Genomic DNA, 13,366 nt, shown 5'->3' with positions numbered 1-13,366 from the left:
TAATTGATTTTCTGAAATGGGAAAAAAATATAATTTCCCTTTGATTTTCTTGTTTTTCATCTTCAGTTTTATAGTTAGTATGCCAATTTTCTTTTTTCATGAAACAGAGGATGGTTCTTCATCTCTAAAAATATGAAAGTTTTTAAATATTTATGTTTTAATCTGCAAAAGTCATAAAACATTCATTTTAAACTTCTTTTAAGTGTTCATATTGTATTAAATGGAGGTCTATAAGCTCTTGGTTTTTGAAATTAATATCAAGTTTGTAATATGGCGTTGAATAGAACACAATTTAATGTAAGATTTCATCATAAGTAAATATGAAAATAGAATTTTATGCAAAGTTCAAGACTGAAAAATGAAAAATGTGCATTTAAAACCATAAGAAAAAAATAAACAAATAATTTAATGTAAAGTTAAAAAATAAAATGTTTTGAGGCCCTGCGGATGAAAGTGGGTCATAGATGCAGAAATATTTTGAAAACAGCGCCAAGGATTTTGGCGGTTTTTGCCTCCACGGTTTAAACGACGTCGTAGGAGGTATATTCCGAGAATTCTGTTAACTCGTCGTCGCTATTCTTCGTCTTCTTCCTTGTGCGACGCGATCAGGGTTTTGGAATGCCCATTTCTCTCGTCGCCATGGATTCTCTCGGAAGACTGCAACTCTGCCACCAGACCTTTCATCTTTCCGTCGATCACTTCCCGTGGTTCTCAAAACCGGTTTCTTTGCCTTGCTTCGGAACTCGACTGCCGATGGCGTCGTCGTCGTCGTCGTCGTTCCAATCGTCATCCCTTAAACTCTCGTGCTCCTCCGACTCGTTTTCTGAAACTTCGCCACGCCGTCGCCCTTCACTCCCCCAAATTCTGGACCCTGTTTCTTCGTCAATTTTCAAAACCTCCTGCCTCACTTTTGCCGCCGCCGCCGCTTTGTTCGTTACGCGGTTTTGCGGTAAACCAGCTATTGCAGCTCCAATTCCACCGCCCACGGTGGAGTCCGTGAAGGAACCGACGGATGGTGAAGCTTTTCGTGAAGAAAAAGAGAGGGTACTTGAAGAACAACTCGTGAACAATCCCAATGATATTGAAGCTCTGCGGTCACTCATGGAGGTAAGACTCAGGGCTCGCAAGTTTCCTGAAGCTGTTAACATCCTTGACCGTTTAATTGAACTTGAGCCCGACGATTTGGAATGGCTGGTGTTGAAGGCCAACGTTTATAGTCATGTGGGCAATTCTGAATTGGCGAGGAAAGAGTTTGAGAGGATTTTAGCGAAGGATCCTTTTCAAGTTGAGGCCTATCATGGGCTTGTGATGTTGACGGAGCCATCGGATACTAGTTCATTGAGGGAAATTCTGGGTAGGATTGAAGAAGCACTGGGAAATTGCAAGAAACATAAGGCGAAGTCGGAGGAAAGAGATTTGAAGCTCTTGTTAGCTCAGATTAAAGTTATGGAAGGAAGTTACTCTGAAGCACTGAAAGATTACCAGGAACTTGAGAGGGAGGAACCCAGGGATTTTAGGCCATATTTGTGTCAGGGGATTCTTTATACTCTGCTGAGGAAGAACGATGAGGCCGAGAAGCAATTTGAGATATTTCGGAGGCTGGTTCCAAAGAATCACCCCTACAAAGAATATTTTGATGAGAACATGTTCGCAACCAAGCATTTCGTACAACAGATTGAGAGGGATGCGGCGGGTTCAAATAATTGATTGCTCTTTATTATGTCTTCAAAACCTTCTGGTTCTTTACTGATGGTTTTGTTGCTAAATTGTTTCAATCTAGCTTCAGTTTTTATCCTATTTGGTTGCAAAATTAGGGAATAAAAGGTAAATATTTTGTTATTTTTCCCATGTTAGGGTCTCAGGGAGCTTGATGAATCTAGTTGTTTAACTGGAGTTTCTCTTGGGATCAATTTTTCACATTGCACATGTCTTGGTGTATTGAATTGCATGTGGCTAATCTAATCAAAGTACTATTTGATGGTTGAATTTCCTTTCTCCATCATGGATTTTAGCGAGAACGAATGTATAATTTTGAATCATGCCATTATGTGAGGTACTTTCTACAATTTACTGAAAAGAATCCATGTGTTTTTGGATTGAGTTGAGAATTTTCTGGCTTGTTCAAAGGCGACATTTGAGTTTGAACTTTGAAGTTCTTTCTTAGCTAGCTGAAAGTTTGGAATTCACTTCTGCACTGTATCTCCTTTCTAGTAGGGTGACTGATGAGAATGATAAATTGCTATTCTCGATTCTCGATTCTCCATTGTTTCTTTCACAAACACTGATAATTGGACGTTGGTTCTGATTAATAAAAGGGTGGACAGAGTAACTTTGATATGGTTCAGGATGAAAACTGGACAGGGAGAGATCTGTCTTTGTTCTTGTTTCTCATCCTTTCTTTCCCCCAAGCTTATGAACAGCACACATATTTACAACTCTTAAATTAGCCTTGAAAGACACTAGATTATTACTATTGTTAAAAGTAGTCTGGATTTGACTCAATTATTTGTTATGCCTAACTTTAGTTTGCTTTGAAAATTGAAATGAAGCACTATTGCATGCCTTTGGAAGAGGTTAGGACACTATCTGCTTTCAACTTTTGTGGCCGAATGTCTCTTCCAGGCACGACATAGCCCGTAACATCTGGCCTTTTGAATGCTTGACTGAATTTTCTCCCCTCTAAGGACTTTGCTTCTTTATCATTTTACTTTCACATTTAGAAGTAAGATATGTACTTGCTTGATGAAAGATTCTCAGGGAATAGTGTTAATATTTGTTGGGTGTAGAAAAATGAAGGTTGAGTTTCATTTAATGTCATGTCGCATTAATTCATCTGGGCCATGCAATTGCAGAAGGTAGAGCACAAATCGAGGCTTGGAGGCAAAGAATTCCCCTCAAGATACGATACAAAGGTTGGTCTGTACATTTACTTATTCTGAGACGTATTGTTAGCTGGTTTCATGTGCGTCTTGATTGCTTTCTGGGACATGTCGATGATTATTTCTACCATTTTTTATGATCTTTTTTTTGTTTCCTTCCATTTATCATCAAGATCTAATTATCTTATATGACGTAGATTGCATGTAAGACACTTGAGTCTAGATCAGTCATTTGTGCAGTAACGAGAATTCGAACCATGATTGATAAAAGATGTAGAAATACTTTAACTATTAAGCTTACTTTAAGTAAGCTGGCCTAGAAAGCGATGGTATCCCATTGAAAAGAAGGAAAAGAAATGTTGATTGCCTTGTTTGTCACGCATATAATTTGAAAAAGGGGTCTATGGCCAATCCGAAATTCCATGGCTGGTCATTGGGATGGATTTGACCTCAGTGATGGTGCTCCAGTTAGGGCTATTTTACCTTTTACCTTCTACCTTTTGTAGTTTAAAACCAGGGCGCTTGTCTCATTCTTGGAATGATCAAACATTTCAAATCTACTCCCCTTTTTCTTCCTAAATCACGTGCATTCAAATTTTTGTTCCTTCTAGATTTGAATCTGGCATTCAAACACTAGTTTTGAGGATTGTTCCCACTAGAAAGTAGAGAAATATGATTTTATTGTTTCTCTATTTAGTCCAAATGGTAAATTTTCCTAATCAAAATTGTTTTGTCAAAGAAATATTGCATCTGAAATCAACTCCAATTTGAACTATTCAAGTTGTTTTCAGAAGTAATGAGATTTCTTGTACATCACTTTTCTTTAACAAAGGGGAAAGCTTTATTTTAAAAAATAGCTCAATGGTTTAATGCAAAGTTATCTTAAAGTAGAATGAGGATAGTAAATGTTCTGTGTCTTCTTTTGCAAAGATAAGTAGTGGGGTAAGGATACTTTGGATGAAAGTTGTATATCATTACAACAGTGGTCCACATCTAATCTTTGTGGGAGTTTTGGCCATTTCGAGGTTAGTTTTGAGAAAACAATAAAGATTTTAAGTCACGGATATCAAAAAAAAAAAAAAAACTGTGTGTTGGTGAAGGTTGGAATTTATTGGATCGTAGTTAAGTTTTAAATACTATTTTTGTCATTGTACTTTTATTCTATTTGTTTTGGTCCCGTGTTTTTCAAAAGTGACCATTTTAGTATTTATTTATAAAATTTTAAAACAAATTCTATACACAATAGCACTATATTTTAAGGAATCTAGAGTATGATGTTGGGTTGAAATTGTGATCTAAAAAAATGAAATAAGAAAGAAAACAAAGGCACTAAAATAGAAAAAAGCTCAAAGTACAAAAACTAAAATAAACGTTTTTAAAAGTATACAGGTATAAGGACCAACCCTTTACTCTCCAACTCATCCCTTGGGGTATCATCACTAATATGCTAATATGATTATACAAATCAAGTTGAGTTCTGCAAATGTGAAAAATTCTTGATTTTTTTTTTTGCCATTAAATTAAGCTCCCCTTTTGGTGGTTTGTTTTGTCCTACTTATTGAATTGTTTATTATAGATTATTGTGAGACAATCTGTGATTACTAGTGGACATGACAAAGAAACTTACTATTTTATTTGTCTGTTTCTCTCTCTGTTTGTGTAGGAGCAGTGAATGAATGAATTGGAAGGAAACAAATGAAGCTTCAGTTGTCATGCGTCCCATCACTCTGTCCATGTTTCATGCATTCCTGCATGCCACACTTTTTTAATTGCTCAATATAAAATATTTGTAATAAGTATCTTCATCATTGTAATAAATTTATTTCTTATGATTTGGTTAAAATTTCAATTTGTTTCATATTGTTCTATAAGTTTCAATTTGGATTTAGATGATTTTACAAGTTTCAATCAAGTTCCTATAGTTTAGACTTAGTTTCAATATAAAACTTTCTCTAATTGCCCATCAACGGTGTGTTTACCTACTTAATTAAGCCTTAAACTATAATATACTAAATTAACCTAGCCACCCAAATAGAAAATTGCAACTAGGATCAAATCATATGGAATAGAGACATAATTCAAAATTTTTCACAAACAACATGATCAAATTTGTAATTTAACTAATAAATTTCCATTATCTCTCTCAAATTTAAACATACCGATAAAAGGAATCTGGTCAGAATTGACCTTATTTTTTTTTGTTAAGATATGAAGATAAGTTGAAAAGTAGAAATAATTGAGAGTTATATAGTTGTGGGACTCACTACAAATCTTTCCCCAACCTCTTTATTATTGTACTTCTAAATCTTAAAAAGAAAAAACAAATGACACTCTTGATCTAGATTTAGTGAAAGACCCCAGAGATGGGCAGCTTTGGCTTTTTGTATAAAGGAAGGAGTACGTCTATTTTAATAAATTATATTCATTATTAATTGCGTCATATCTTATTTTATTATTATTTTAATTATTTAATACGGTACGAAGATTTGAACGAGTAAATGTTATTTACCGCTAAACTCATGTTAGCGAAACATCTCAATTATCCCCGATTTAAAATATTTGATAAGTATTGATTGAAGCAATCACGAATAAAAGAATATTAAACTTTTTTTTTCTTTAAACAAATACATCAAAGTCAAGATGTTACCAAACTTTTTAAAATACACCCTTTCCTTCTCTCTTAAAAAAAGAATTCTAGATCTTTTATAAAGATCATTAATAAAGAAAAAGAAAAAGAACTATTAATAATTTGGCTGAACCAAACCATTATATTTCCAAATCTACCCTTGCTGTCAGTTTACAAAATTACCCACAAAATTTCTTCATCTTTCCTGATGAGGACAGTTCAAAAGGCTACATGGCAGCATAGGATTCCGACACGTGGACATTTAACCATCTCCCCAAATGGGCCTCCGGTCCCATCCACTTGCCCGCCTCGCCATTTGAATGTTCAAATACATTTCTCTCTCTCCTCTCTCTCTCTATCTCTCTCTCTCTCTCTCTCTCTCTCTCTCATTGCTTCCTCCGCCGGTCCGCCGCCCTCCGCCGCCACGGTTCGCCGGAGCGAGAAGTCCCTGTTTTCAACTCGGCTTAGGTTAATTGCTTTTCCCCTGTCCCGCGCAGATTCCTCATTCACTGTTCTCTCGAACCTCACGATCTGCAGATTTTCCGAATTTTGAATCTGAGAGGTGTCCTTCACTTGCCCCTGGCAATTCGAGGATTCTCCTTTCACTTCCGGAGATTTTTCAATGTGGTTTTGACTGTTCATTTGTTTTAGAAAGTACTTTCTATGCGTGAAGGTGAAGAACCTTCGACCTGCTTCGACAAAATAGGTAGAAGCTCACGGGCATCACTGGTCCAACCTCGGTGGAACAGTTATTCCGATATTCGAAAAGGTTTATTTATTTGTTTATTTATATTTCTTGCTTCTTTGTTATCTGTTTTCTGCTGTGCTCTTGAGGAAATTTCGGGAAGGAAAAAAGAGTACTGAAATGAATTTTTTGTTTGTTTACTTGTTCTTGTATTTATGTCGAATGAACTGAGGTAACATTAGTTAAGTAGTTTCTTTTCTAGATCAAATAGTTCTTGATTCTTCTAGATTTGTGCTTCAATTTTCTCAGCTGGAAGGTGGGGCTTTCTTTTGTTGTGCTGCGAAATGTTAATGGAACTGAGAAAGTCACAACCCCATTAGCCTGCTTTTTTGGTTGCTTTGATAATTTGATTTTCGAATGGGGAGGCCATGGATTTGATATTTCACTGGCCACTTGTTGCACTTTCACCTTTTTCTTTTGGCTGGAGGAAAAATTGTGTAATCAGAAAGAAGTTTGATTTTATGTATTTATTCGATTTAAGTGATGCAATTTGCCTGCAATATCAAGGCCCAGAGGTATCTGCCTTGGGTTTGAATGTACCTTTGTTTAAAGCAAGTTTTGAAGGAGTTGCTTTTTGACTTTTTTTGGCAGGGATTTCTTTATATGATCGTCTCTTTGCGTAATTATTTTTCTGGACATTATTGAGGCGCGTGAAAACAAGTTGCTTGGAAAAGTTATCGCCATCCAGGTGCCTTCTGAAGTTCACCTTTAGATTGAATTTTTATTTTTATTTTTGTGAACTCTACCCCCCTATCTCTCTCCTTTGTCCTTTTTATTTGAAATACTGTCTATTTTAAAATAATATATTTGCTTTGTTTTGAAATATTGAATTCTGTCAGTAGCAATACTCGATTCCTTATCAAATGCTCTCAAATTCCATTTTTCCAACTTGGGTGTTGTTTTTTTCTTTTAAGATTTTATCTGATCCTTCGCCCCTTTCTGCTCGTGCTGCATCCAAAATTTTCCAGGAAAGAGCCAGGTTTTCAAATCTCAAAAGCAGCAGATTACATGCACCACGCTGTCACCTACCTGCATTACATGTTGGTTTGAACCATGAGATATGGTTTATACCACTTCCTACATCGAGTTGATTTAGAAAATCTTTTGCTATCTTATGTAAATGGCATCATCTCTTCTGTTGATTCCTCCTCGTTTTTGGTTACTCTGTAGAATAAAAATGAAAACAGAATTGATGGTTTGGTAAAATGAGTAGTCCACGCTTAAGTTGAATTTGGAATCCTCTAGGCAAGCTCTGGAAACTTGATAAAAATATTTTAGCAGAAGAAATGTCTGAAGAGACTGAATCCAAGAGAAGGTCACCCTGTCCTGTTGCCAAGTTGATGGGTCTGGATGGGCTGCCAGTGCCAGTTCGGCAGTCTTCTTGTAAACAACAGAAGAATACACAAGGGAACCATCCGCAGAGGACAATATCATCTGAGAAATCTAGGGGTGTTACATCTGATGACAATTGGTTGTATGCACGAAGTTCAAGGCAACAGCAAAATTATAAGGATGTGTTTGAGGTACGGGAAACATTCATAAAGGAAAGCAGTTTCTCAGTACCCAAGGTTGCAAATCTGAAGCCTGCTCGAGCAGAGTTGGAATTTATTCAGAAGAAGTTCATGGATGCCAAACGTCTCGTGACTGATGAGAAGCTACAGGGTTCCAAGGAATTTTGTGATGCAATTGAAGTGCTGGATTCAAACAAGAACCTTCTACTGAAATATCTCCAGCAGCCAGATTCTCTGTTCATGAAGCATCTGCATGACATAAGTGATGTTCTTCCCCACTCTAATCGTAGTCATATGGCAGCTACGAAGTCATCTGATGATGAAAATCATGAGTGCTATGACTATGGTAGGAAGTTAGTGAGAAGAAATCCACGTAAGAAGCACACAAAATCTCGCAAACAGTGTAGTGGCCATATCAGCACTTCTGATTGTAATTATGTTGCCAAAAATTCTGTTAAGAGTTCAAGAATTAAATTGGAAGACAATGAAGGGCTGGCCATCTTCCCCAAAAAAATTGTTGTTTTGAAGCCAAATCTTGGAAAGGCACAGAAATCTTCCAGCATTGTTATACCTTCTTCACATGCTTTTCAGTCTGATTGTAGGAAAGGATCAGAATTTGAAAGGATAGGGAACAACGGGACAGAAACTTTCAGAACGAAAAATTATCATGATGATGTAGGGTTATCTAGGCATGACGTTAGATATTCTAAAGAAATTTCCAAGAAGACTACTGGGCAAGTAAAAGAGAACTTTGATTATGGTTCCATGAGCTCATCTTTTGGAATAATCAGACGTGAAAGGGATGGGAGTTCTTTCATTGGGAATGATATAGATGCTGGAAAATGTAAATCCAGTGATATGTTTGCCTTAAATGGTCAATGCCCGTCTTCATCATTTCGTTATAAAAGGTCATCCTTGAGTGCAGAGGCTAAGAAGAGACTTTCAGAGAGGCGGAAAACGACTTGTGACTCCCATGACACGGGAGGGGTCAGTAGGAGTTGCACACTGGCTGAGATGCTTGCCATGCATGATAAGGAAATTACTCCTGCATATTCGGAACCAAGGTTTGGAGGGGGATCCAGTGCTAAAATTTTTAATGACCAGCGTGTTGAACCTTTTGGTATAAGCAGTAGGGATGGCTGGAAGGACATCTGCTTAGCAAAATTATCTAGGTCAAGATCTCTTCCTGCCTCATCAACTGCCTTTGAAACTCTTAAAAAAAGGCCCGAGTTTCTGAGCATGGATCAACTTGTGATGCCAAAAGAGGCCTTCGAGTGGGAAAGAAAGGAGACAATTAGCGAGAGTTTGTGCAGAAGGGAATATATAGCCCGCAGAAACTCTAGATCTAGTAGAAAGAAAACTCATAGTTCTATCTGTGCATTTGGTGAATATAACGACCCTGTACTAGAAATTTGCACTAGCCAGAATCAAGACAGTGATTTTAATGACAATGATCCAGCCGAAAGAAGTCCTCTGGTTGAAGAATCAACATTTTGCCCTGTGACGGATGAAACTCATGTTCTTGAAAATTGGATAGATATGAGAGTGAAATCCGATGAAGTGATTGTAGCATCTAATGAGGAACTCCAACCTCAACTATCTGTTCATTCAATGGTAGAATATAGTTCTTGCTCTGGCGACCAAGATTGTTTTATGTCCAAGGTTTGTCTTCAAATATTATTACTGTACACTTCAAGATATTTTAACCATATCCTGCATTGGACAATGTTTCCCCACTCTAAACGTTTTGTTATATCCAGGAATTGTCACCTGAGGCATCGGAAGATACTTCATTCCATTTAAAATCTGTACTTGGATTAGAGTCTCCTGCAAGCTCGAAGGAAGCTGATCAACCCAGTCCAGTTTCAGTTCTGGAACCTCCTTTTACAGATGACCCACCTCCTGGTTCTGATTGCTTTGAGAGCCTCAGTGCTGACCTCCATGGTAATTACATGAGATTATGTTCTCTTTTAGGCATTCAGAGACTAGAATTTTGTGGATCTATCATCTTTCGATTACTTTAGCTGGATAGCTTTTAATTCGTTCTCCTCTGACTTATGAATACAGGTCTTCGAATGCAACTCAAGTTACTCAAGTTAGAGACAGAATCTTTTGCCGAAGCGGAAGAACCCGAGCACATCCCAAGTGATGAGGATGGGGAGGAAGGATCCATCGCTTTCCCAGAGGAGAAATATGCATGTAAAGCTGAAGGTAGCTGGGAGCTTTCATATCTAACTGATGTCTTACACAACTCAGCTTTTAGAGATACTTACCCCGACATGTTCGTTGCAATGTGGCATTCTCTGGAGTGCCCCATCAATCCTTCTACATTCAAGGAGCTTGAGAAGAAGTATGCCGATCGGTCTCCTCAACCAAGGTCAGAAAGAAAGCTACTTTTTGACCGTATAAATTTAGGAATTTTGGATATTTACCAAAAGTTCACTAATCCTTGTCCATGGGTAAGGCCTCCAACAGTTGAAGTAGGGTATAATGAAGGGCTCTGCAATAATTTGTCTAAGTTTCTAGCTAAGCAAGTGAAGAAAGTAGATGAAGACATAGTAGAGAAGGTGCTGGAAAAGACAACTCAATGGTCGGTGTTGGGGTACGATGTCGATGTAATAGGCAAGGAAATTGAGAGACTAATGGTAGATGAACTCGTAACCGAGGTAGTCGAGATGTATCTGTAGATGATGTAGCTTTCATATAATCTCTTATGTCGAAATAAGATATCAAAGCCTTTAAACAATATCCACGAGCCAAAAAACATTTAAGAAGAATGCATAAAACTATGTCCAAATCGAATTGTTACCACGAAAAGAAGATGGACCCAAAAAATTATTTATCTGTATTGATCTTATTCCTATTTTTTATTTCTTGTTTCATGGAGCATATTAGCATTCTTAATTTTTGAGAAACATACGCGTTTGGTGGTTTTTAAGAAATGTTTTCTAGATATGTGTAGAAATTTTAGAAACAAAATTAAATTTCTGGTTTCTAGTTCCCGTTTTCAATTTTCTATTTCAAGATAGAAATAAAAGCATTATTTTGTCATTCTTGACGCAACGATTTGATTTTTTATATATATAACATAAAAAATTAAATATTGAATGAAACGAGAAACAAGAAATGGTTACTCAACATATTTTTATTTCATTTTTCAATATAAGAAGAAAGAAAAGAAAATGTTATCAAACACGGTTTTATTTTTATTCATTGAAAAGAGGACACGAGAAATCGAAACCCGAGAAAAACAAGAAACATAGATGTTACTTAACATCGCTATCTTTCTAAATCCAAAAAAAAAATGTTGTTAAAGATAGATTTAATCATTGTGCTCTTCTTTGAGCCATTCAATGGAGGTTTAAACAGCTTCCCAAAAACCATATTCTGTGGAATATTTTTGGAGAAGACAAATCTCATCAGATAATAAAGGCTTTGGGAATCAATAAGGCATGGCTGTATTGTATTACACCAAAACCATGGGGAATCCAATTCCCCTTCTTTAAAATATTTCAATGGTCTTTTTCCCAATAATTTTGCTCAAAGATGCCACTCTTTTCCTTCCTTACTGAAACCCCAAAACTTAAAAAGCAGCAAAGGAAAAGAGAATTAACTTGAAACTGTCAACAGCATGCTCCAAAATCCCAACTTTTTATACCAGATGTACACTAAATTCAAACATTTTTCAGTCATAAGATGTGATTAATCAAGCTGGTTTTCTGGCATTTCTGTGGTGGCTGATGCTGAAGCCACAGTCAACGAGGTGGATGGCGGTGACTGTGGCGGTGGCGGTGGCGGGGTTGGCGGTTGAGAAGTCCAAAACTTGGCATGCTTCAGCTTTGATACGCTCGCCAACACGCCCACCGGCGTTACATCTCCTTCTATGGTCACTTTTTTGGCTGCATAGTCTATGTTGAAGGATGTCACTCCTGCTTCCAAAATTGAGAGCATTCATTCAAAATCTTTCTTATATTTACCATTTTGATATATGTTATGATACCGATCATGTCACATGAGAGAAAAGTTCATTTTTCGTAAGAACTCCGAATTCTAAGAAGAGCGAATTTAAATTCATAGAAGAAAAGAAAGAACAGATTAAGAGTATAGTATATTGTTCAAAAACCTTGCATTTTTGAAAGATGTTTCCTGACTTTTCCTTCACAACCTTTACAGTGCAGTGACACCATCAACACCACAACCTGCAACCAAAACCAAACATTTCCTTAATGAAAAAAGACAGCCACTTACCTCTTACCTTATAGAATGCTAAAAATAGTTACATGGTTCCATGCTTGTTTTCTGTCACATTTCTTCTTTATCACTGAAAGGCATAGCAAAATGGCAAACCTGTTTGGTAGGAGTTGGATTTGGCTGCTGAGACAGTGGTGCTTGAGTTGTTGATGAAGTAGACTGATCTTGAACTACATCAGTTTTGACATCTTTGTATTCTTCAACCGGGACGATATCATAAACAGGGTCGATCTCGGGCAGCCTGTTGAAGAATTGTGAATGTGTGTCGGTATCACTTTCAAGTAGGTATCTAGAGGAGCCAGCCGGTGGCGGGGGCGGAGGAGCGACTAGATCACTCAGCTTAGCAAAGCTCCTAGTAACAATATCAGTGGGAATGAAGGAGCTCTTCTTCAAAATATCACTACTTTCTTTCTTTTCATTTTCTTGTTTCACTGATGGGATTTTGGTATTGGTTTTTCTGTTGCCCTTAGAAGAGGACTTCTTGCTCTTTGTGAGTTGATAGTGAGGATGGGGACTGATCGGAGGCCGAGAGAAATCGCGAGGAGGCGTTAATAGAGTGTTGGTGGCAGTGCTGTTTCTTCTTGCATCACAGATGATCGGGTTGTGGCGATCGAGAGCACGGCCACCGAGCTCAATGGAAGGCGAGGGCGGGAAAGAGGAGGAGGAGGAAGAGGAGGCTTGCTCAATTTCCATTCTTGAGCATATGGCTGTTGAAGCTTGGGATGCAAAGAATATATCTATTCCTTTCATCTTTTGGTAATGATTTTATTGAGAGAGAAAAAAAGCTTTGTTTCTTATTTAATTTTGAAAAGTTGAAGAATTTTAAGTTTCCCAACATAATAATGAGAATTTTTGGCTAAGATTCAACATGGTAAGTAGATACTGAATGGAACCAAATAAATTATGGAGTCAGATTCTTCCAGTTGAAAAGAAAAACATGTAAAATTATCATCCTGACCCTGCAGAATTTATATGATATGTCCAACAAAGTCATGTCTTTATTCATTGAAAACTTCTGAGAAAATTGACAGAGAATTCAATTCCTATGTTTAATGCTCTGTGGAGAGTGAGAGAAACCAAACAAATCACAGCTTGAAAGCTGCAACTGTCTCCTTGCAATTATGTATAGTTCTAAGTAACTTAGTCTTGTAAAATATTCTTTCATTACATATGTAAATAAACCTTCAATGCAATAGGTTTTCTCTAGACACTTTTTTCGACATGTTCGTCGACCGTGATGAAGACCATGAACTTTGCCGTTTGTTTCAACAATACCTCTATAACTTCAAAAGTTTCAATACTATCTCTAACCTTTCATAAACGTCGTTTCTAAAATACCATTCGAGCAAACATT

The 13,366-nt window shown here is 37.1% G+C and overlaps 3 protein-coding genes across 5 annotated transcripts; 2 read left to right on the top strand and 1 right to left on the bottom strand.

The window, feature by feature from the left end:
• Window positions 1-603: 603 nt before the first annotated feature.
• LOC111014942 (protein SLOW GREEN 1, chloroplastic-like) lies at window positions 604-4,737 on the top strand. Of its 3 annotated transcripts, none has more exons than XM_088123854.1 (3): window positions 604-1,824; window positions 2,853-2,912; window positions 4,549-4,737. In XM_088123854.1, exon 1 carries the CDS (start codon window positions 619-621, stop codon window positions 1,705-1,707), a length of 1,089 nt encoding a protein of 362 aa, XP_087979980.1. In that variant the 5' UTR covers window positions 604-618; the 3' UTR covers window positions 1,708-1,824; window positions 2,853-2,912; window positions 4,549-4,737. The 3 variants fall into 3 exon arrangements, with proteins under 3 accessions (XP_087979980.1, XP_022145509.1, XP_087979979.1); XM_022289817.2 differs by having other exon boundaries at window positions 4,543-4,737; XM_088123853.1 differs by having other exon boundaries at window positions 604-2,912.
• Window positions 4,738-5,822: 1,085 nt separating this feature from the next.
• LOC111015010 (uncharacterized) lies at window positions 5,823-10,507 on the top strand. The gene is made up of 5 exons (XM_022289911.2): window positions 5,823-6,274; window positions 6,842-6,938; window positions 7,219-9,423; window positions 9,522-9,705; window positions 9,829-10,507. The coding sequence occupies exons 3-5, from the start codon at window positions 7,537-7,539 to the stop codon at window positions 10,446-10,448; spliced, it is 2,691 nt and encodes an 896-aa protein (XP_022145603.1). The 5' UTR covers window positions 5,823-6,274; window positions 6,842-6,938; window positions 7,219-7,536; the 3' UTR covers window positions 10,449-10,507.
• A 676-nt stretch (window positions 10,508-11,183) lies between these two features.
• Window positions 11,184-13,078, bottom strand: LOC111014976 (protein SODIUM POTASSIUM ROOT DEFECTIVE 2). The gene is made up of 3 exons (XM_022289859.2): window positions 12,109-13,078; window positions 11,885-11,960; window positions 11,184-11,690 (listed from the first exon to the last, which is right to left on the bottom strand). Exons 1-3 carry the CDS (start codon window positions 12,760-12,762, stop codon window positions 11,464-11,466), a joined length of 957 nt encoding a protein of 318 aa, XP_022145551.1. The 5' UTR covers window positions 12,763-13,078; the 3' UTR covers window positions 11,184-11,463.
• Between the last annotated feature and the right edge of the window lie 288 nt (window positions 13,079-13,366).

Source organism: Momordica charantia (assembly GCF_013281855.1).
Source record: "Momordica charantia cultivar OHB3-1 chromosome 5 unlocalized genomic scaffold, Mcharantia_2.0 BLBB01000005.1, whole genome shotgun sequence".
Classification (NCBI taxonomy): Eukaryota; Viridiplantae; Streptophyta; class Magnoliopsida; order Cucurbitales; family Cucurbitaceae; genus Momordica; species Momordica charantia.
Note: the sequence above shows the minus strand (reverse complement) of the source record. Positions and strands in the feature narration are given on the sequence as shown.

What these genes read in the sequence shown, in the direction of transcription:
- LOC111014976 (XM_022289859.2), bottom strand. Translation starts at nt 12,762, where the DNA reads ATGAAAGGAATAGATATATTCTTTGCATCCCAAGCTTCAACAGCCATA. An exon ending in ATCCAACTCCTACCAAACAG is followed by an intron (nt 11,961 to 12,108) that starts GTTTGCCATTTT and finishes TTTTGGTTGCAG; the next exon opens with GTTGTGGTGTTGATGGTGTC. An exon ending in ACATCTTTCAAAAATGCAAG is followed by an intron (nt 11,691 to 11,884) that starts GTTTTTGAACAA and finishes TTTTGGAAGCAG; the next exon opens with GAGTGACATCCTTCAACATA.
- LOC111014942 (XM_088123854.1), top strand. Translation starts at nt 619, where the DNA reads ATGCCCATTTCTCTCGTCGCCATGGATTCTCTCGGAAGACTGCAACTC.
- LOC111015010 (XM_022289911.2), top strand. Translation starts at nt 7,537, where the DNA reads ATGTCTGAAGAGACTGAATCCAAGAGAAGGTCACCCTGTCCTGTTGCC. An exon ending in AAGATTGTTTTATGTCCAAG is followed by an intron (nt 9,424 to 9,521) that starts GTTTGTCTTCAA and finishes TGTTATATCCAG; the next exon opens with GAATTGTCACCTGAGGCATC. An exon ending in CCTCAGTGCTGACCTCCATG is followed by an intron (nt 9,706 to 9,828) that starts GTAATTACATGA and finishes TTATGAATACAG; the next exon opens with GTCTTCGAATGCAACTCAAG.